The sequence below is a fragment of the Cyrtonyx montezumae genome, unplaced genomic scaffold (assembly GCF_038088225.1).
Source record: "Cyrtonyx montezumae isolate F1298 unplaced genomic scaffold, pur_monq_1.0 scaffold_10, whole genome shotgun sequence".
NCBI lineage: Eukaryota > Metazoa > Chordata > Aves > Galliformes > Odontophoridae > Cyrtonyx > Cyrtonyx montezumae.
Genome location: NW_027071826.1, coordinates 28,792,393 through 28,813,356, shown reverse-complemented (window position 1 = coordinate 28,813,356; position 20,964 = coordinate 28,792,393). Strand labels below are relative to the sequence as shown.

The window sequence follows — 20,964 nt, the reverse complement described above, 5'->3', positions numbered from 1 at the left end:
TTTGCTGAGTCTGTTCTTCCATGCTCTTCTGGGTGATAATGTGGAAGGAGATCAGGGCACTCTTGGTTTATAAATCGTAGACTGCTCTTCCAGAAGATTCATCTGTGGGTCAGTGTCTTAGAAGTGTTGGTGGTTTCTATTGGCCATTAAGACAGTAGCTTTCTGAACAGCTTTAAGGAACAGCTCCAGTTATTTTTTATTATTATTATTTTTAAGAATATTCCACTTCTCTTGAGCATGGAATTGGTTTAGGAGCTGGGAGAAAAAGTGCTTTTATTCCTTGAGAAGAAGAAAAAGATTCTTGCACTTCTTAGAACTAGCATGATTTAACTGGCTTGACTGCTGAAGGTTTTGAATCCTTGTTTCAAAAATAGTATTAATCTGAAGTCTGATTATGACCAGCTGGTTCACCAAATGGCACATTTCTTTGTAGATCTGTCAGCTTGAGTAACTTTCTGTTGCTCGTCTGTTTTAACTTCTCTAGTTTATGTTAAATAAATAGAACACGCTTGCAGTTATTCATTTTTAGTATTGTGAATATGTTTGAAGTAAAAAATCTCATTGAAAACTGTCCAACATTATCTCCTTCTATCCTAACTCCTCTAATGTGGTTAGGATTCATATATTTTTTTTTAATGTACTGTCAGAAATTTTGAATAGCTCTGTATATAAAATATAGTCTGTATGAAAAAAAAATAGAATAGTGGATGTTATAGTTGGCTTTATTTTGATGACTCTTTACCACATCCTCCTGAGGGCTGTCTAAGAAAGCTTTCTTCTGACCTTTATTTTACTGTTCATTAAATTTGCAATGTACAATACATTCTTATAGCTTTCTTTTCTGTTCAGAATTATTAATTGCATGTGCATGCAGTATGTGCTGCCACTTGGAATTGACAGGTTTAGTTCAGTGTTTCTTTTTTAACTTTTGGTGTTGGCTACACGAGAAAGATGATCATGTTGATTTTGTTGCATTCTTTCTTACCTTGTGTATTCATTCTTTCCTAATTTTGAGATGACATCATTGCATTTACTGACTTTTTAATTATCTAAAATAACATCCAAGATATCAGCCTAAGTTGATTTTGCTCTTAATTAGTATGTGCTAAACCTTACAGTCTAAGCAATTGCAAAAAGCAATCTGTTCACAGGCAGCTACGCAGTAACAAAAGCTAGGATTTTTTGAATGCGTTTGATTTCTTTTAGAGGACTGTAACACATCTTGTGCGTTTAGGAACAGAAATAGCTATCTAGATCTTGAGCATAACACATCTTTTGATACTTTATGTCAATGTTCTCAAAACCAACTGGAAAAAAAGCAACACTTATTTAGATCAGTATATATCAGTTTGTGAGCTGTACTTAATTACTAACGAGGTGTGAAGAGTTTCCCTTCTTAGCAGTTTCTCTGGTTGATGAGGCATGAAGCAGCACTGACAGAGTGCCCTAGAGTGTGGTTTACCTTATTTGCAGTGTAGTGATTTATACTGATTCTTGATAGTTGTGTGAACAGGTGGTTGAAAACTTTTTTACTGTTAAAGTGTCAAATTGGTGTTTGTTAAATGTGATCCCGAGAGGCTTACCTTCTGTATCTGCTCATATTTGGTATTTCTATTAATAATTCTGATGAAGGAGTAAAAGACACAGTCCTAAAACCTGCGGGCAGTGCTAAGCTGGAGGGGTAGTCAGGAGGGTGGAGCACAGCACTGCTGTTCAGCACAACCTCAGCAAATGAGAGAAAGAGGCTGTGGTAAGGTGTAGTTCAAGGCCAAATTGCACACAACAATATTTGGGTAGGAAAAATATACATGATTGGTTATGCTGCAGTCCTGTGTGAAGGAATTGGCAGCTTAATTGTGGAGAATGCTCCCATCAACAATAGTATTGCTGCTAAACGGGTAAATATTGCTAGGAAACAAATAAATGGTTGTGCAAGGTGTGAGGATTGTGAAAAGACTGCTTCACAGGCACTACAGAACTACTTCTACCTCATCAAGTTTCAAACCAGCTGGGGAATGTCCGGAGGGAAGGAACAAAGAGGGCTGTGAAGTCTAGGAGATGGATGTTGCTATGTGTGGCTGGCAGCCAGTTGGTAGCGGTGTTCTTCAGGGCTCAGTTCTAGGCCAGTTCTGTTCAATGTTGTTGTCAGTGATCTGGATGCAAGAATGAAATGCACTCTAAGCAGTTTTGTTAACTATACCAGGATGGGAGGTGCTGCTGACTCCAGAGGGACCAGAGGCCTCGCAGGGGCATCTGGGTACGTGGGAGAATTTGGCAGTCATTGATAGCATGAAAGTGAACAAGGGTAAACATTAGGTACTGCTTCTCAGGTGGAGCATTGCTATACACAGGTATAGCTGGGGAGATAAGTGAGAGAGCCACCCTGCAGCAAGGGACCTGTGGTGACAGCACGTTTAGAGACTGAGGACTTGGTGTTTGTCTAGTCTGGAGAACAGGAGACTGAGAGCAGGCCTTGTAGCTCTCCACAACCTCCTAAGGATTGGAAGCACAGAGGGAGGTGCTGGACTCCTCTCCCTGCTATCCGATGACAGGATGCATGGGAATGGCACACAGCTGCCAAAGGGGAGATTCGGACCAGACATCAGGAAAAATGTCTTTATTGTGAGGGAAACAGTAAAGGAAGATCAGGTTTCCAAGCTAGGTGGCTGATACCCCCACGCTTGCCAGTTTTCAAGATGTGTTTGGATGATGTTCTTAATAATGTGCATTAGCTTTTGGTTAGCCCTGAAGTGCTCAGGCAATTGAACCAGATGATCTTTGAAGGTCCCTTTCCAATTGAATGATTTTTCTATTTCTATTCTATTTCTATTCTTGCATGACCCAGGAGGAAAGTTGGAAGGATCTAGTTCTTTTTACAGTCTGGAAAAAGGATATTTTGGGAAAGTATGTATTAGCAGTGTACCACTAAGCAGAAAGGTTGCTGCAAACGGATCAGAAACAAGAAGTTTTAGGTAAGACAAGAAGAAAGACATATTCATAAGAAGGTCTAATTTAGGCACTGGGAATTAGAATGATGACCAAAAGGATAGATATAACGGGTAATACTTGAGCTAGGAAGTATATGGAAATCAGTATATAAAAATGATGTTGGGGGTTTTAAGAATTTGCTGAGGGCTGTAGAGCCTGCTGAGCTGCTGATCTGATCTGATCCGTGTCTATAAATATATAAGGAGCGGGAGGCAAAGGCACAAGGCTGGACTCTTCTCAGAGTGTGGTGATAGGATGAGGGGAAATGGCCACAAACTGAAGCATAGGAAGTTCTGCACAAATGTGAGTGGGAACTTCTTCCCAGTGCAGTGACGGAGCAGTGGCACAGCTGCACAGAGAGGTGGTGGAGTCTCCTTCTCTGGAGACGTTCCAGACCCGCCTGGACGCCTACCTGTGCAACCTGGGCTAGGGAGCTGCTTTGGCAGGGGGTTGGACTCCATGATCTTTAGAGGTCCCTTCCAACCCCTACCATTCTGCGATTCTATGAAATTATCACACGTAACGGAGTGGATGTTACTCAGAGGAAGGGCAACAGTGGGATCGGCCTGAACGCCGGAGAAGCTCTCCCGAGAGTTCGGCGTCGTGTTGAGCCGAACCGTTAGCATTTAAGGAAGAGTAAGGCTGCGGGTTTCAGGGTCCGCGTTGGCTCCGATGCGCTGCGGGGCGCGGCCGCCAGGTGGGGCAGCGGGAGCCGTGCGTGTGCTTGCGCCGGGATGGGGGGAATAGCGCGCCTGTGTGCGTCGTTAGAACTTTCCGCCGAGCGTTTGCTCCAAACAAAGCTCCAAAGGGAATTATTTGCGCAACGGGTGCAAGTGGCGATTCTGACTTAAAAGCGCCGCGAGTGGGCATCGCAAAGGGTTTTTTGCGGGGACATTCAAGTGGGAGATCGTAGGTGTTTATGCTGAAAGGATCAGCAAACTTGTGGAGGTGACGAAATTTGATTAGAAAATACTTCCATAATATTCTAACTCATCTCAGTAACATTTGTTACAATGCAAATTGTAGAAGAGCAGACCTTGCTGCTGCTGCTTTCTTGCACAAGTGGGGAGTTTTGGGAAACCTGCTTTGGGTTTGCAGCCATTCTAATGGTGCTGCAGGGCCCTTTGAAGCCCACAGCAGGTTTTGCTGTATGTTAAAGGAATGTAAGAATTACTAATTATTGATGCAGTGGTGGTTTAGAACCTCTCAGCATGTACAGAGGAACATTTCTTACTGGTTTTCATAATCAAAAGGATTTCAGGCCTATGTAATTCTATGGTAATGCATATGAAGGGGGGGGGGGGGGGTTGGGGGAGGATGGGGCTTTTTTCTATTGTTTTCTTTCATGTAAACCGTATGTCTGTATATTAACACATGTGGTTTTGGATTCCTCTTGTTATTTTTAAAAGTAATCCTTTAAGTCTTATGCAGGTAAATATAGTAATACATCCTGCCAGTAAAACCAGTGAATCTGCTGGAGTGTGCGAGAACCTTGCCTCGAGGTTCTGTTTCTATTCTTGCTTCTCTTTCCCCAGAGGAAAACTGTACAGTTGCAGTCTATAACAAATCTCTCCTTAACCCTGGAATTTCCAAGGCCTTTGATGTGCTAAGGACAGAGTGATGATTCTGGGCCACAGCATTTCCTAGGCTACCGCCTTGTCACAACTAAGTTGATTTTTTTGTTGTTTTTTGTTGTTGTTGTTTTCTTCTATATACTCTTTCAGACATTCTGTCAGCTTTGCTTACTTCACTAGCTTACATTCCTCCTAATTTGTAGCAGTAGGTCACCTATCTGTGGAAGTGATAGAAGTGGTCCTTAAATCTTCCACTTCAGCCTTCAGTTTGCAAGAGTATTAATCACTGTCCCAGCGTGATGAGTGAAATTTATTTGTGGAGGTAAAATTAAAAAACAAAGTGTTGCCAGTAAGAAAAGTGTCAGTGTAATTGGCTTGTCTCCTTAGTATTTTATTTTTTGCTAATTGGATACATATACATTAATGACTTAATGTGAGGATTTTTTTTTTTTTGTAAAATTTTGCCTTGTGGGATGCAATGAATACTGGTGGGCTCAGAGCGTTTTCTCTCCTGGTGGAGTCAAAGTTGAAGTTGTCCACCAGTTGTCTGTGAAGATGAGCACTGTCTGGAGCTCTGTTTGCAAATGGGATTCACAGTCCTGCAGTTCCTGTGCAAAATACACCTAGAACTGGCAAACTGTGTGAACTGTGCTGCAAGTGGAAATATGATATGTGCTATGTAAATTCCTGCAATCGTTTTGGATCCAAATAAGTATATCCCAGTCCTTTCCCTTGATACTAATTTGGATGTGCATAAATTTTGAGCAAGTTCTAAATGATTCTTAGAGCTTCTTTGCCATGGAGTTGCCTGAAGGATCAGGATGCTCTACTTTTCAGTACTGTACTGTGCAAACCAGTGGCAAAATAAAATTATATCGTAACGTCTTGTTTTTCTGACATTAGGACGTTTAAGACCTTCCTACTTTATCTTTTGTGTTAGATTTAGAGAAGCTAAAGGTTGTAGTTGGGTGACCAATTTGTTTGAATTACTCACATAACATTAAAAAAAATTAAGGTGAGAGTTTTTTTAGATTATTTGCTTTAAAGTTAATAAGACAGCTTCTAAAATCATACTTCAAACCAAGGTCTTTTTCTCACGTGCTTCGTGTTTTTTCCTTTAACTGAAGCATTATTCCAGTAACATGGGGCATAGGTTTCAGAATAGGATCTCTCTCTGCCATAGTTAATTCTATCTTCAGCTAACCCAGAGTGATGAGTTCCAGTATCTAACATTTATGAAGCAGTCTTTAGGATTTTATCAATCTCAAAAATTCTTATCCTGTGCAATAAAGATTGAAAGCTCTTTTCTTTATGCTACCTGTTCTCCCAGTTGCCCTTTCAGCTAATTAAGCTTTTCTTTAGCTTTGGTAGATCTCTCTAAAGGTCACCAATAGAGCAAACCAGTGAAGAGGATTACTCTTTGCAGGGACATTTTTTTCCTTTCATAAAAGATCCTCTCTCGAGGCTCTTCCTTCCTTAGTCTAAAAAAAAACCCAAAAAAAACCAACAGAATAAAAGAAGTGTTAGCTTTCTTCTTTTTCTGTTGAAAACTCTTGAAAAAATAGTTTGTATTTATAAATTTGTATTTTTACTGAAAGAGATACGATGGCTAGGTCAGAATGTAAATTGTTTCAGTTTATGAGGAAAGAACATTTAAAGATCCCAGAAGGCTCAGCGACTAGAATAGGTAAATACACTGATAGAAGAGCACAGTGAACAAAAAACTGTGTATGATCTCACCCCTAGTCATGCTTTTGTAAAAAATATTTTTTAACTTACTCTGTCACGCGTATCACAAAATGGTAGAATGGGTTTAATATTTGTAACACTGTTTAATGTGATTAGTATTGTTAAAAAGTCAGAAGGTGCAATGCACAAAATAGGATATGTCTTTTTTTTTGTCTTTATGTTTCAGTATGCAAGTCTTAAAAAACAAACAACAAAATGGCATAAAAGCAAAAGGATCTGCAAATTCCTGCACTGATTTGTTTAAGCTGTCTGCCAAGAATTTCAATTAAGTGACTTTCACAAGTGCTTGTTTTCTGTTGAATAATTGGAAAGAAGAAAAAAAGGGAGTATAATGAAAAGTGGTTTAATTATTTTCAGTGAGAAAGCAAAGCAGATTGATGCACTTATCAATAACTGTTTATTTTCTTGCTTTATTACATCCTTTGTTAGCCACTGCAAAATGCTGTTTGAGGCAGAAGAAATGTCTCTTAATGAAGTAATGCAATATTTTTAGCCCTTCTTCAAAATATATGGCAAAATCATCTCTGTATCTGCCAGTTTATGTTAGAAACAGCTTGTTTGCAAGATTGTGGAACTGTTACCACTGATGCTTATTTGTGAAAAGGCAGTTGATGGACACAGTGTCTGTTCTAGATGCAAAGAGAACGTGATGGAAAGGTTTGAATCTGCTAAGAGTAATAAAGTGAGGGATCTGGAGAATGTGGAGAAGAGGAAAGTTTTCAAATTGCAGTTTACTTTCTGCGAAGTTTCAAATACAAAGCGCAGTCAGGATTTTTCATTTCCCAGGTGCGTGACCTACTGTTGGACTTTAAGTACTTGGGTCTGCGTTTCCCACAAGTCTCTTTTTTTTTCTTCTCAGTTTCCTTGTAGTTTATGCAATAATGTAACGCTGTCATAGAGACAGAGGAGGAGTGGAAGAAAGAGTGATGCTAATTTTTTTGTTTTGTTTTTCTTTTGTATTTGTGTGATGTTTGGATGCCTGCATGGTGTGTACCCCGCAGCTCAGTTGTTCCCGCAAGGGGTGTTCCCTTGCTGTGCAAATTAGAGGAGGTCTGAGGAAACAGATTAGGTCAGTTCTTTCAGAGCATATCTTGTCACTGTATTCTTGTGAGATGTGAGAGACTTCAGCTTGAATGCAAATAAGTGCACGTAAGTGAACTGAATTTATTTCCACATTCTGGGCAAAATACTGTAGTTCTGCAGTAACTGAATAAATGTAGATTGTATTTATGGGCAAGGTCCCTTTGGGATGCTGTGTTCTGACACTTTTCTCTGGCCCTAATCCCCATTTATTCTCGGTCCCTCTGGACAAACAATACTGTTTTCTAATGAGTGTGTATATGATCTGCTGAACATAAGTTTCATATTTCTTTCAAAAACTGTAAAGTGGTGATGTAGTTGGGTGATTTAATGAGAGATTTAACTGAGAACTTGAGATGGGCTGGGATGGTGCACTACTGTCTTTTGATTAGGAGAAGCATCGTTGAGATACATTATCAGACATAGAGCTATGTTTTGAATTATGATGCCTCTGGATTCAGTGTGAGCCTCTCTCTCTTAAGGCAACCATACCACAGATCAGACGTTTGGCAGTAACTTGCTGTGTTAAGGGACAACATATTGAATGGCGCCTGAGGGGACCCCTGTGGTTCAGTTCCTCGCTTCTGCTGAGTTGGTGCTAGGGGAGGGCCTAGCAGTGACTTGCACAAAGAGAGTTGATAGTCAGTGGAATCCTGCCTATATTATGAAGCAGGGATTTCAATTTCTGTGTTTAGAAGTGTACCCTTTATGAGTTATTTTTTGCTGATGTCCTGTTTTGCATTCCTATACTCAATATGTGGTTTGTAGACATCTCTGAGAATGGAAAGGAGAAAAACTGGTGACCAGCACATGTGTTTCTCTCATCATTGGAAAGACAATGGAAAAAAAGGGCTTTGATGTCTATTTATCAAGTGCATAGTTAAAACTCTCTTTTTTTTCCTTCTTTTTTCCTGATTTCATCAGTCTAAAGAAATAAATTAATGTTAGTATTAGTCTCAGAAATGTTAATTAAGATGTGGGAGTTGAGAACAATCTTTCTGATGCACAATTGCTGTAACATATTTTGTCTAGTGTCGCTCGATTTTTTTTAGCATTATTCAATACTGTTCGTTTCTTCAGTGATTTTTGTTAAATTATTTCTTTGCATACAACTAGCAAATCTTTTGTGTTTTTAGCATTTTTAATATCATATGTTTTTAATTGTTATGCTATGTGACTGTTTATTGGTCCTAGAATAATTTGGTTCTGAGAATGAATAATTTCCTTGTTCTGGAAATATTCCCTACTGAGGATATTTGGTACTGATGAACTTCTGCTTTGTTGCCACTCCAAAAATGTGCTAATTTGGCCTACTTTCAAAAATGTGTGATGGTGAGTCTGCTGGCTTGTTAATAGAAAGGTAGTAGAAATCTGACATTTTTCAGAAGCACATGAAGTTACAAGTGGAAAATGGCAGCACGTTAGCAATGGAAGATGAGAAATGTAAGGGCTGTGCTGCTGACAGTGGTACAGACACGGTGAAATGGGGAGGAAAGCAGAATGCTTTTCTTCTGAGTTACTTATATAGTACAGTTTTAGGGTTTCTGGTTTCTAGTGTCTCCCTGTACAGCTTTGGTTTTTGTTGTGTGAATATTTTTGTGCAGTGTGCTGTTATTATGAGATAGTTGATCAGAAAAATATGAAAGATGTTGTGTGTTTTAATTTAAATTCAAGACAGAAGAATTTCTCAATGTGTACCAAACATTAATACTTGTATATTGAACCTCTAAAATGATGCATTTCACATACCTCACTGACTGTCTTAAACTAATGAGAAAGGAAACCAAGAACAACGAGTCACAAGTTTTACCAATCAATATAAATATTTTTAGCAAGGGCTTCTTTTTTGTATTTTTTTATTAAAAAAACAAAAGCAAGGAGTCAGCTAAGAACACCCATGTTCGTGCATGTATTATCTGGAACAGGAATATTAACAGAGAATCCAGGAGTCTTTAATCAAAAGCAGAAAATAGAATTGCCTTTAGAAAACTACCTTTGCAAGAAATGAAAGCATTCAATGTGGTTTACCTGTGGACAAACTGGTGGATAACTGTTGCTAGATAGGAAGGCCCTGCCTCCTGGATCCCCTGTCTTATGGCTTGCTTCCAGTCTATCTGTCCTGTTTGTGCTTGTCAGATTCAGCTGTAAGCTGATACCTGGGCTTAGACTGGCAGAAATCTGACACTAGGAAAGACAAATAAGCTACTGATTAGTTTTCTGCCTGTTTAGGTGTACGGTTTCAAGGTTGTTGTTCTATTTGGTGTCTTCAGATTTTCTTCTTTGATGCTGTGCTGACTGAAAGTACAGCAGTTTGGGTGACTACTGCTATTTTTTGGTGGATTTCAAAATATGACAGTTAGTGATGCCTTATTCCTTACATGCTTTCTTTTCTTTTTTTTTTTTGTGTGTGTGAAATAGGTACATTTAAAATAATTCAGACTTTAAAAACTTGTTGAATATTAACCAATGCTTCTGAATTCAAAATCTTCAAAATCTGAATAACAAAATAACTATGTCCAAATGTAACAAGCTTTGGAGAACTATTTTTATTGTAGTAAGGTGGATATCTTTCCAAAGTGTTGTCTTATTTTCTTGTGGCAAAAAAAAAAAAAAATTCCAGCCACTGAGAAACTTTGTCATATTTTTTCCCTTGCATTAGAGATCCTGAAGCTTCTTCAACATTTTGGTTTTGATGTTGGCTGAAAGTTGCTAGATTTCTTTTGTTTTTTTTTTTTCTAAAATAGTTTGCTTGTAGGGGGTATTAAATAAGCATTGGACTTGTCTCCATGTCTGAGGTGTTTTCTAAACTTTACTCATTTGGGCAGGCTCTGTTTATGCATTAACTTTTGCATGCTAAGATCAAGAATAATTTTTTTCTTCTGCAGATGGTTGTTATTTTGAGCATGCCTTTGAGATAGTTTGTCATGCTCTTTTTTCATCACTGATATGGTTTCAGAAAATAAAAAGCTTTTCAGTATATGTGAATTTAGAACTGATGTTTATTGCTAGGCTGTCTTGCTCTTTGATTGACAAAGACTACCAAAATAACAATATCCCTCAAAAAGTCTGAGGTTAATATATATCCTCAATTAGCTTTGATCCTTTGAATTTATATACTTCTTTTTGTGTGTTCTTTACAAACTTCTTTTGAAACTATTCATACAAGTGTGTTTGCATTTAGAAATGCTAGAAGGAAACAACAAGAGGAAACGCTAAGAAAGAAGCATGTTATTAGAAATTTTCAGTGCCTGAGTGGAAGAGCACCAATCTTTCTGTCCTGATTTCAGTTTTGACTTTCCTTTGAGCAGGAGTTTGGACAAATTGATCTCTTGGAGTCCCTTATAGTTGGGATTATGCGGTGATTCTGTGATGTTCATAAGTTCATAAGTTCATAAGGTTGGAAAGGACCTATAAGATCATCTAGTCCAACCATCCTCCTATCACTATCTCTACCCAACTACTAAATTAAATCCTTTAGCACCTCATCTAAACGCTTCTTGAACGGCGCTAGGGATGGTGCCTCAACCACCTCCCTAGGCAGGCCATTCCAGTGCCTGACCACTCTTTCAGAAAAGAAATGCTTCCTCAGGTCTAATCTAAATCTTCCCTGGCGTAACTTGTGGCCATTCCCTCTCGTCCTGTCGTTATTTATCAGGGAGAAGAGGCCCACCCCCTCCTCACCACAACCCCCCTTCAGGAAGTGGTAGAGTGCAATAAGGTCTCCTCTGAGCCTCCTCTTCTCCAGACTAAACAATCCCAGCTCCCTCAGCCGCTCCTCATAAGACTTGTGCTCCAGACCCCTCACCAGTTTTGTTGCCCTTCTCTGAACACGCTCCAGGGCCTCAATGTCCTTCTTGTAGTGAGGGGCCCAAAACTGAACACAGTACTCGAGGTGCGGCTGTACCAGAGCTGAGTACAGGGGGATGATCACCTCCCTGCTCCTGCTGGCTACACTATTTCTAATACAGGACAGGATGCTGTTGGCCTTCTTGGCCACCTGGGCACACTGCCGGCTCGTGTTGAGCCGAGCATCAACCAACAAATGTTAACACGTAAGAACTGACTCATCTCTGAATACAGTCAATCTCCAGTGTGGTTTAGGTTATCTTTATTCTTTATATTTATATCTTTATTTGGAATGAAAAAATACCTTTCTGTAGAGATTTTCGTTATCCTTTCTGGAATACCAAATATTATTTTGTTTTAGAATGAGGCATAAAACATTCACATATGTGCATCCATATGTATGCAATATATAAAAGCCCTGATTTTGTCAAGTGCAGCCTATGTGTAGGAATAATCGTTAATCCAACTGTAAGAGCTAAAACCTCTATGGCAATGTACTTATTTTGTGAGGTTTTATTAAAACCTGTTGTTTCTGTCAAGATTGAGTGCAAACATAAAACAAGAGTCTCATATTTTGGGATGAATGTTTATAAGAAAAACATTTAGCTTTTTTCAAGTTAGCGTGAATTTGAAAGTAATATGGGTTCCAATTTTTGTGCAGGTCCATGTGACAATTTTACAGAAATTGCTTGAGTCTGTGTACTTGCCAGTAACTTTCAGATAATCCATTCCACTGAATTTAAGAAAAAATACAATTGATTTTTCCATTGGTGGAAACATATGGGCTTGGCCAGTTTAGAAAATCAAAAGCCTCTTTATCTATAGCCAGCAGCTGGACGAGCTTCTTACAGACTCTTTTCTCCCAGCATGACTTGGCCAGAGAAGCGGAAGGCAAAGTGGCTGCTTCCACACTTAATGCAACTCCTTGATTCTCTACCAAGTTTCCCAATTAGTGTACTGCAAATGTTGCAGTTATAATGATACAGCTCTTAAAAACATACTCCCATCAAATGCCCTTCAGTTTGGAGTTCTAACCTGTAAGAGCTAAACTTCAGCTGGTGGCTTTGCAGAATGGAAAATCCTGCATCTAATGAGCAAAATCATAAATCTTATTTATTTGGAGTTTTTGAAACTTTCCTCCTGTGAACACTGCAGTAATTGTTAATTGCATGATCATTAAGAGAAACCTGTAGCAGAGGTTGCTTCATTTGTTCCTTTGTAAGCCACTGGTTTAAGGACCAGGCAGCCAATAGTGCGCTAATAGCTTGCAGACTGTTTCTGAGATACCAAGGGAAAGTGAATATAAGAATTGATGGGTTCTTCTCTAGTTCTTTGAAAGGGAAGATAGTTCACCGTTTAAAGCTGTAGTTAGAAACAAAATAACCAGGCTGTTTGCCTGTGGGGCAGAGATTTGCCTGGGAGAGATTTAGTTCATAACAGAAGTTGTTGTTCTAATTCAGTGATACGTAAAATGTGTTCAAAATGTGGCTATGGCTAGCAGAAACACTAATAAAAGTCTGTAAAAAAGATGAAGTAGGACTTGGAGCCACTTGGCACATGATCGTGCTGTTACTCAGTATAGATAAGGTGACTGCTCACAGTTTTTGGCATGTTGATGAGTATTATTGCAAAATATTCTTATCTGTCTCTGAAAGCAGCTATGATTTAGGTCACGGCATTGCAAAAGGCTAATTTTTTTTCAGGAAAATTTTAAGATAGAATCGTAGTATGGCTTGGGTTGGAAGAGAGCTTAAAGCTCATGCAGTTTCAACTCCCCTAATGTATTTCTAGATCAGGCTGCCCAGAGCCTCATCCAACTCAGCCTTGAACACGTCCAGGAATAGGGTGCCCTGAGCTTTTCTGGGCAGCGTGCTCCAGTGCCTCACCACCCTCTGCGTAAATATTTTCTCCTTACATCTAATCTGAAACTCTCTTCTTTTAGTTTGAATTAATTCTCTCTGGTCCTATCTCTATCAGACCATGTAAAAAGTTGTTCTCCCTCCTGTTTATAAGCTCTCCTTGAGTACTGGAATGCCAGAATGAGGTCTCCCTGGAACCTTCTTTTCTCCAAGCTGAACAAGCCCAACTCTCAGCCTTTCTTCACAGGAGAGGTGCTTTTGCCTTCTGATCATCTTCATGGTCCTCTGGATCCATTCCAACAGCTCCTCCACATCTTGTAAATCTTTCATCTACGTTTCTAAAATCTAGATTAAGAGTACAAAGTAAGAGTAGTTTGGGAGATTGTATTCTACTCTTCATACTGATCTTGCTTTTATGTTATTTAAAGTGGTTTCTATCCTTGTTCTGTCTTACAGTTTTTTCCTCTGTACAGAATTTTTATCATTAATATTCTTAGGTGGAGAGAACAGTACGATGGCATACTTCATTAGATTTTCCCTGATAGTGGAGTATGTATTTACTAGACTCACCCTCATGCATACCTTGATAATTGTTAATTATTAATGCTTTTTAAGTTATTAAAAGCAAAATTCCTGTTTATCCATTATCACAATGAACTCTATTTTGCATTGTCATTGAATTTCAGATGCCTGCATAGGTAATTTCATAAAGCTACCAACCTTTAGGTAGGGGTGTCTTTATTCTAAGCACCTACAAACATGCATCAGTATTGATAAAATTGCTCTGGTACTTTTGACTTTTGTAAGGTAGCTTCATCGGTCTAAGGAATCAGCTTGCAAAAAAAGCACCAGCTTTTTTTCAGTTCTGCTTTGGCTTGCCATTGTTCTGAATGTAGATTCTATTTTTCTTTCATGTACTATACAGTTCCTATTTTAAGAACCCCTTAAATTTCCACCAGGTTAAACCAGGTAATGTAATCCTTTGACAACTTCAGATTTAAAGTTACTAGATCTCTGATTACTTACTAGACAGTAAAAAAGAGTTAGATGTATGTGTCTATGTTTGGGAAAATAAATAAATGTGGAAAATCAGAATAACTTTTTTGAATATTATTAGTCGGTATGTAACTATCATACATTACAAGTCTGTCAGTTTTAGTGAGAGAGAAAATTAAGCTGTCACAGGATTCTCTTGTGTCTTTCTGGATTTAAGCTAAGAAAAATGAACAACTGAACAAAAACAAGTGATGTTACAAAAAACCAAAACAACAACTTTCCAATATTATATACTATTTATATTGTTCTGTGATAATTCCAGGTGCCTTCTCCTGGCACCTGTTTGGTTACACCAGCAATACTTTTGATCCATGTAATTAAAAGGAGATAGGTGTTAAATCACATGAACTGCTCTAATATACTTCCCTTTATATGTTCTTAGAGGAACCACTCACTCAGTGGCTAATTTCAGCTACCTTACTTATATTGCCACTAATACAAGCCTCTGCATACCGACTGGTCTGTGAAATGATTTAAAGATAATGAACAACCTTGTTGCTTAATGCTTTTTTGACTCTGTAACTTAAAAGTTCTATCTGGAGAATGTAGCTACAATAGATGCTGCTAACACTGGGATAAGGAGGAAAGGAGAAATTATCCCTGTGGAGATGCCTTACTATTTAAAATATGTTCTTTCATGATACAGCTGATTCTGTAGGTCAGATTGAATCTGTGGGATGCTTTCCTTTTTATCTTGCTAGTCTTTTACACCAATGAGAAGAAAAAATGGTGTTGAGACAGTTTAGCCTGAATGTCACTGGGACTTGGCCACAGCCTTGCAGCTGTTTCCTAGAAGGGACGAGGGAACTCAAGACAACTGACTCAGAACTCTTACATTTTAACATGTTATGTGAAGAGGCACTGTCAGGAAGAAAACTGTGAGAAATGCTGACAAAATCAATAAGGAAGAAAATGTAATAATGCCTGATAGTTATGTAATGGGAAAAGGTAGTTGGCCCAAAGAAAGATAAACTGAGCATGTGTTGTTTGCATGTTCCTCCAAGCTGCTGCAGAACTTTTTAAGCACCAGCAAAGATTAGATATTTAACATTTTTCTTCCAAAGTTAATAGAACTGAACAGGAAGAAAGAGGACTGTAAGCAACTCTTGTGGCTTCCTAAAGGTCATAAATAGAAAGTTTTAAAAAGTCATAATGGAAGCTTTGACTTCTGAGGTACCACCAGGTTTTTAAAAGGGCAGCGAGCTCAACAGTTCTCGTTGAGTGTTCGTGCTTAATGTGCTAGGACTGACTGCACTTAGAGACAAGAGTGCTTTGAGTCATTGAAGCAGAATGTGGCAGGTCGCTGTTGCACTTTCTCCATTGTGTGCCGCAGCCTTGGTTTGATTCAAAACACTCTGGGTTCCAGGGAGGTGCCCAAGGCTGACCCTGGGGGAAGTTGCCTGTTGGGAATATTGTTTACTTCATTTTGACACTTTCAGTCCTGAAACATGTGCAACTATGTGTTCTTGTCTGTAACAAATGTCAAATAGAAATCTTGCTTTCCTATTTTTTCTCACTAAGGTATCTTCATCCCTGTATGCAGATTCAGTGTCTAAGGAGAGCGTACTAAAATATTCTTAGAGTCCTGTGTGCTGTGCATTTTACATTCCTTCAGAAGGAAAGCAGAGTTATATGCTATGGTAAATGATAAAAGTACATCCTTGCAATACGCTCCAAATTGTGCCAAGTCTTGCGCACAGGAGCCTAGCTCTTCCAGTGTTGTGTGAAGGACATTAATTAGCGGAGGTATAGGCAGAACTCATCTTAAAGACAAAACAAATGGAAGGTTTCCTGGTTTTATGCAATTGCATTTTTACATGCTGTCGCCACTTTAAAAACTGCAATGAAATTTGCAAATGTTAATGCATGTAACACTATCTTGATGAATATTGCACTTTCTGTGATATTGTCATGCATACTAGGACCGAGCAGTGGAAATTTGCTGGAAAGGATAAATCTTTCTCCTTATCTGGGTAATATTGTTCTAAAGGTTATATTTGAGTTGACTTCAAGAATATGTTTCAGCTTGTGTCGTTTGTTATTTGAGAATGGGAAATAGGGGAAGGTGGAGGCATTTTGTTTCATTACAGTTAGTCTGCTATATACTGATTAAAATTCACTTTCAGGAGTGGTAGCTTAGGCGGATAAGGGGAAAGAAGTGAAGATTTATGATTGTTTTTGTTACTTCACATGGTAGCTGTCTCATATCTCTGTAGAAGCAAATTTATTTTCTGAAGCTTCGGTGATCAGAAATTTGTCTGAATGTCTTTGATAATCCATAATTTTAATGGTGAAAATGCATCTTTAAGTTGTTGGAATGTTGAATATTCAAGTATGATTATTTGCAGTTTCATCTTGCAGCAGGATTGCTTTATGTAAAATTTTCCTTGAAATATTTATATGAGATGTAAAGGGATTTGTATTTAAAGTTTATACAACTGAAAAGTAAACCTTGGGTTAGCACTGAAGGCACTAGACTGTGCAGAGCCTATTAACACTCTTGGGAAATTGTGGTTTGTTTCTTAAAGTTCAAGTTCATTCAAGTTCAAATTAATTGCTAAGAAATTCAACTTTCTTGAGGTGTGCATTATAGATAATAACAGAATGTGAAAAAGAATTTAGTCCATCGTTATTTTGCATTTAAGTTTGAATCCATATTAGTTTAGTGGAAGTGTGTTAAATTAAGGAGATACTCTTGTTTTGTTTGTTGATGGCTGAAAGAAGAGCATCCTTTAAACTGATCTACAATAGTAGAAGGAGCACAGCTGACTGATTATTCTGATCTTTTCTTAAAAATGAAAAGAAAGTAAAACACAAATTCATCTATGTTGCACAATTCTTGCTTTGACTTGTGTGTTGCATCACCTCTAAGTTATTTCAGGCACAAAATTCCATTAGGCTTCAGTGAATGTTGGTAAATCATTTAATGTACAAGAGAAGAAAAAGAAACAAAGGAAACTCATTCTTATCTTAATCGTAGTGGATTTGGCCTTTGTTCTGTGGAAATCGTAGCTCTGGGCCTGTCCCCAGAAACAGAGTTGTGACTTAACTCTCTCACTCATGCAGCCAACCATTTGTTCACAACTATCTTAGTAAATCTTAGTATATGTTTCTGACAGATAAAATCTCTTTTTCTTTCCAAAAATTACACAAAACCAATGAGAATGCACAGAATATTTTCCTTCTTGTCAGCTTTTTGACAGCTGGGAGTGTATCTGTATGATTGCCTCTAGTCTGTTTTTCTGCTCTTTGATGATTTTAGCATTTCTTCATGCTGTTTCTAACCAGGACTTGAACACTGATGAAAGAAGCTTGTTCTATGAATATAATTGGATTGTTTTTATTGAATTCGTTATTCTGGTTCTGATTCTGTAGCGCGTATGATGTGCCAGTTTGTCCAGTATTGTACCAGAATGTAATTCTACACTACTGTGGTTTGTAAAAGGAGAGGTGAAGTGAAGGAGAGAAGAAACAGTGGAGCTGTCAGTAGGAGTGTTTGGGAGCAGGCACACTGGGAATTTCTTCTTTCTTTACTCCCCTTCTCTACTTCTTCAGAGCTCTAAACCTCTGCAGATGGTATGTTCTGCTTAGGTTCTTCAGCTGGTCTCTGTTCTTCCCTGTTGTGTACTCCTTCCACTGTGAGGCAAACTCTTCTGTCTGTGAAGCAATGGTTGTCCTAGACAAACCACAGGTTTTGGAGGAAGAGAGCTTTCTTGATGCAGAGGAGAGTGTTCCATGATTGTTAAGTGCTTTGGCAACTGTGTGTTCTGCTTGAATCTTAAGTTGCCTCTGTTGTCAGTTTTTCTTTCAGTCCCAGCGTGTTCTAAGTATTTGGGCTGGTAGATTGACTGCCAGCAGTCTATTTAATTTTTCCACATGTATTTCAATAAAATGGCTTTCGTGAAAGAAATGGATTAGTTAAATTATTCCATATTACTTGAGTTCAGACCTTGAAGGAAATCGGTTAGAATAGAAAATACTACATAGATAAGCCTATCTGTGCTTTTCTTCTCTAATATTTGTTATGTTGGCTTTGTTCAATTTCACACAACAAACATCAGACACTTCATTCAATTATCATCTGTATCACTGCAACACTTGGATAGAGATGCTGTGATTAAATTCATAGTTCTGCTCCCCCCACGATATCAGAAAGGAAACTCTTTGTGGGCTTCCAGAACAGGAGAAACAACAGCAATACTTGCACTAGCATCACTCCCTGAGCCCCAGAGAAAGCTCTGCTAGGTAGTTTTAATACATTTCAGGCGTTACATATGTTTCAAGAGTACAGTTGCACTTGATCTAAAATTTTGATGGGGTGGCACTTATCGAGGCTGATTTGTCTTTCTGGCTTTGAATTTTGTGTTTGTAGTTAATTGTGCTTATGACTATTTAAATACTGAGCTAAATGCTATTGAGTTGTAATGGCTTTGCTGTCTGTTTAAATATGACAGGTAGAAGATGATGGTGATACGGAATCACGAGAAGAAGAAGAAGACAAAGAGGAAGTGAAAAACTACTCAAGAAGAAAGATTGTTTCAAACTGGAACCGCTATGAGGATGTAGAAAAAGAAGGACAGAGAGAATGTGGAGAGTCACAGAGAGGAACAGACTTCAGTGTTTTGCTTAGCTCGGCAGGTAAGTACTTTGTACTCCGTATATGCTTTTTTTAGTTTTGCATCTTGAAACGTTTCTGTTTTTCTGACTCTCCTTCCTTGATGGTGAAAAAAGGACTCTAGAGAATACTTTTTGTATCTGCCTGGTTAAATCTGCCACTGATCTATTTAGAAGTCTCCATGGGCTCCATCCAATGAGTCAAGCACATAAGGAGTAAAAGAGAGTTGCTGCATTTATACCTTTGTTGTGAAACTGTGTATGGGTCTGAGCACATGCAGAATTCAGTTATTTTGAGCTTCTTCTTGCTCAACAGTGAATTCTTAGTGATCTCAGCCATTAGGTTGTTTTCCAGAAAACAGAAAAGGCTGCCACAATTACTAAAGACAACAGAACAGTTAAGCAGCTGTTGGCTGCTGTATGTTTTGACAAGGATTTGTAATCAGCACTCTTATAGATGTGTGCCTGAATAGCAAGTGTTAATCTCTTTGATAAAAAAAAGATCAATTGCTTTCTGCTTTTTAAAGGAGATAATAGACTAAAGAGGTGGAGAGACAGGCTGTACTGGATCGTATTTATTTATTTTTAGCAGTACATGGGTAGTATGAGCAATTGCACAAAGAACAGTTTTCTAAAATTATTTTAGGAACTCTTCCATGTGCCACTGTGTTAGAAGACTGTTCAGCAAAAAGCTACAGAGAATATCTGACCTTTTTTGTTTGCTTTTTCTTTTTTCTTTTCTTGGTACAACTTGTATCTGAGAGATTTCAGAGTTTCTAAATACTCGGATTTTTTCAGCCACAGCTTACAGGGAGAAGTTAGAAATTACCTGAATTAAGTAAATAAGGTTCAGAGGTTTTCTTCTGTATGTCAGAATCAATATCTAAAGCTCAGTTCTGCGTGAGTATTGCAAATGTGGGCCTAAACTGCTGTTTTTAATAATATGATTATGGCATATATATTGATTTCTCTGAATGGTGTGTTGCATGGTAAGCAGAGTGAGAGTCAAGAGGTCTGGTATGGACTTCAGTGTTGGGTGTGTAAGGTAGCCTGGAAAGATATTACAACTCAGAACTGTTAAATCAGGAGATATCCTGAGCTGCATTGGTGCTTGTTGCCATAGGTAGTGTTTATGAACTGAGAATATAAGAAAATACTATTTACATCCAGTAACTTGCGCTTCTGGTAAGTGAAGGTCCAACAAATTTATTACCAATGCATTTATTGACTTTACTTTCTTTGGATGCCTGAAGTTGAGATCTTGGTAGCACCTTCTTATAGATAAACATTCTTTTGAGGGGTTGTATTGTGACTGTTCTTAACGTTAATATAAATGGGTAATTAATGGCAAGGAAACAAAGTACTTGCTTTAAGGGGGAATAGAGGAAAGTACCTTTATAGCAACAGTACAGATCTTTTTGGTTTTGCTTAAAAAAGGATGAGGGTTGTATGTCGGTCAACTCAGTTTGATTGTGCATTTGATTTAAAAAGTGCTCCAGGTTTAAGTTTTTTAAAGTAAAGTAGGGTAATGACCTAATGAGTGTGATTGTTTTCTTATTACACAATCATTTATATTATCCAGTGATTTGTGTCGTCAAAACTATGTTTGTGTTTTATAGAACGATAAAAGTTTATTTGTAGCCAATTAGACACAGGAAAATAAAAAAACAACTGAGGACATTAGAAACTTATGTTGATGGTTTTATACCTGTTTTTAAAAAGTGAGTGCTAATGCTCCCTTTTAGCCACGTTAATGATTTTAGCAGTGTATCTGTCTGATCATATTTCTTGTAGTCTTTTTAATTGATTTTTCATTACTTAGTTGCTTGTAATACAAACAATATAGTATTTTCAATATGTCAGAATTTTCACTTGATATTATTTAGTTATACTAATCAAGAGATGTTTCTCTTATTTGTGTTCTTTGTGAGGTTAAGTACTTTTGTGAATTACTGAATGAGCTTGAATTTTTATCTACTGAATAAAAACAAATCAATTTGATTCTTTGAAAAGATTTACAGTTAGGAAAGCACTGCTTAAAAGCTGTACAACTTTCAAACAGAATAAGTAATATGTTCTTAAATGCATAGTTTAAATCACAGGCTTGTTTTTCTTTCAGTTAAGACTCATACTGATATTTATACTTCGCAAAACTGATTTATTTTGTTCTAGTTTTCCTACTTCTAGTTGTTGTATTT

The 20,964-nt window shown here is 38.0% G+C and overlaps 1 protein-coding gene across 1 annotated transcript in view; it reads left to right on the top strand.

Annotated features, from left to right (window-relative positions):
• AVEN (apoptosis and caspase activation inhibitor) overlaps window positions 1-20,964 on the top strand; it is an 82,826-nt gene that overhangs the window by 2,938 nt on the left and 58,924 nt on the right. The window contains exon 2 of the mRNA XM_065754247.1: window positions 18,607-18,790. Within this exon, the coding sequence (XP_065610319.1) occupies window positions 18,607-18,790 (184 nt within the window). The remainder of the gene's footprint in view (window positions 1-18,606; window positions 18,791-20,964) is intronic.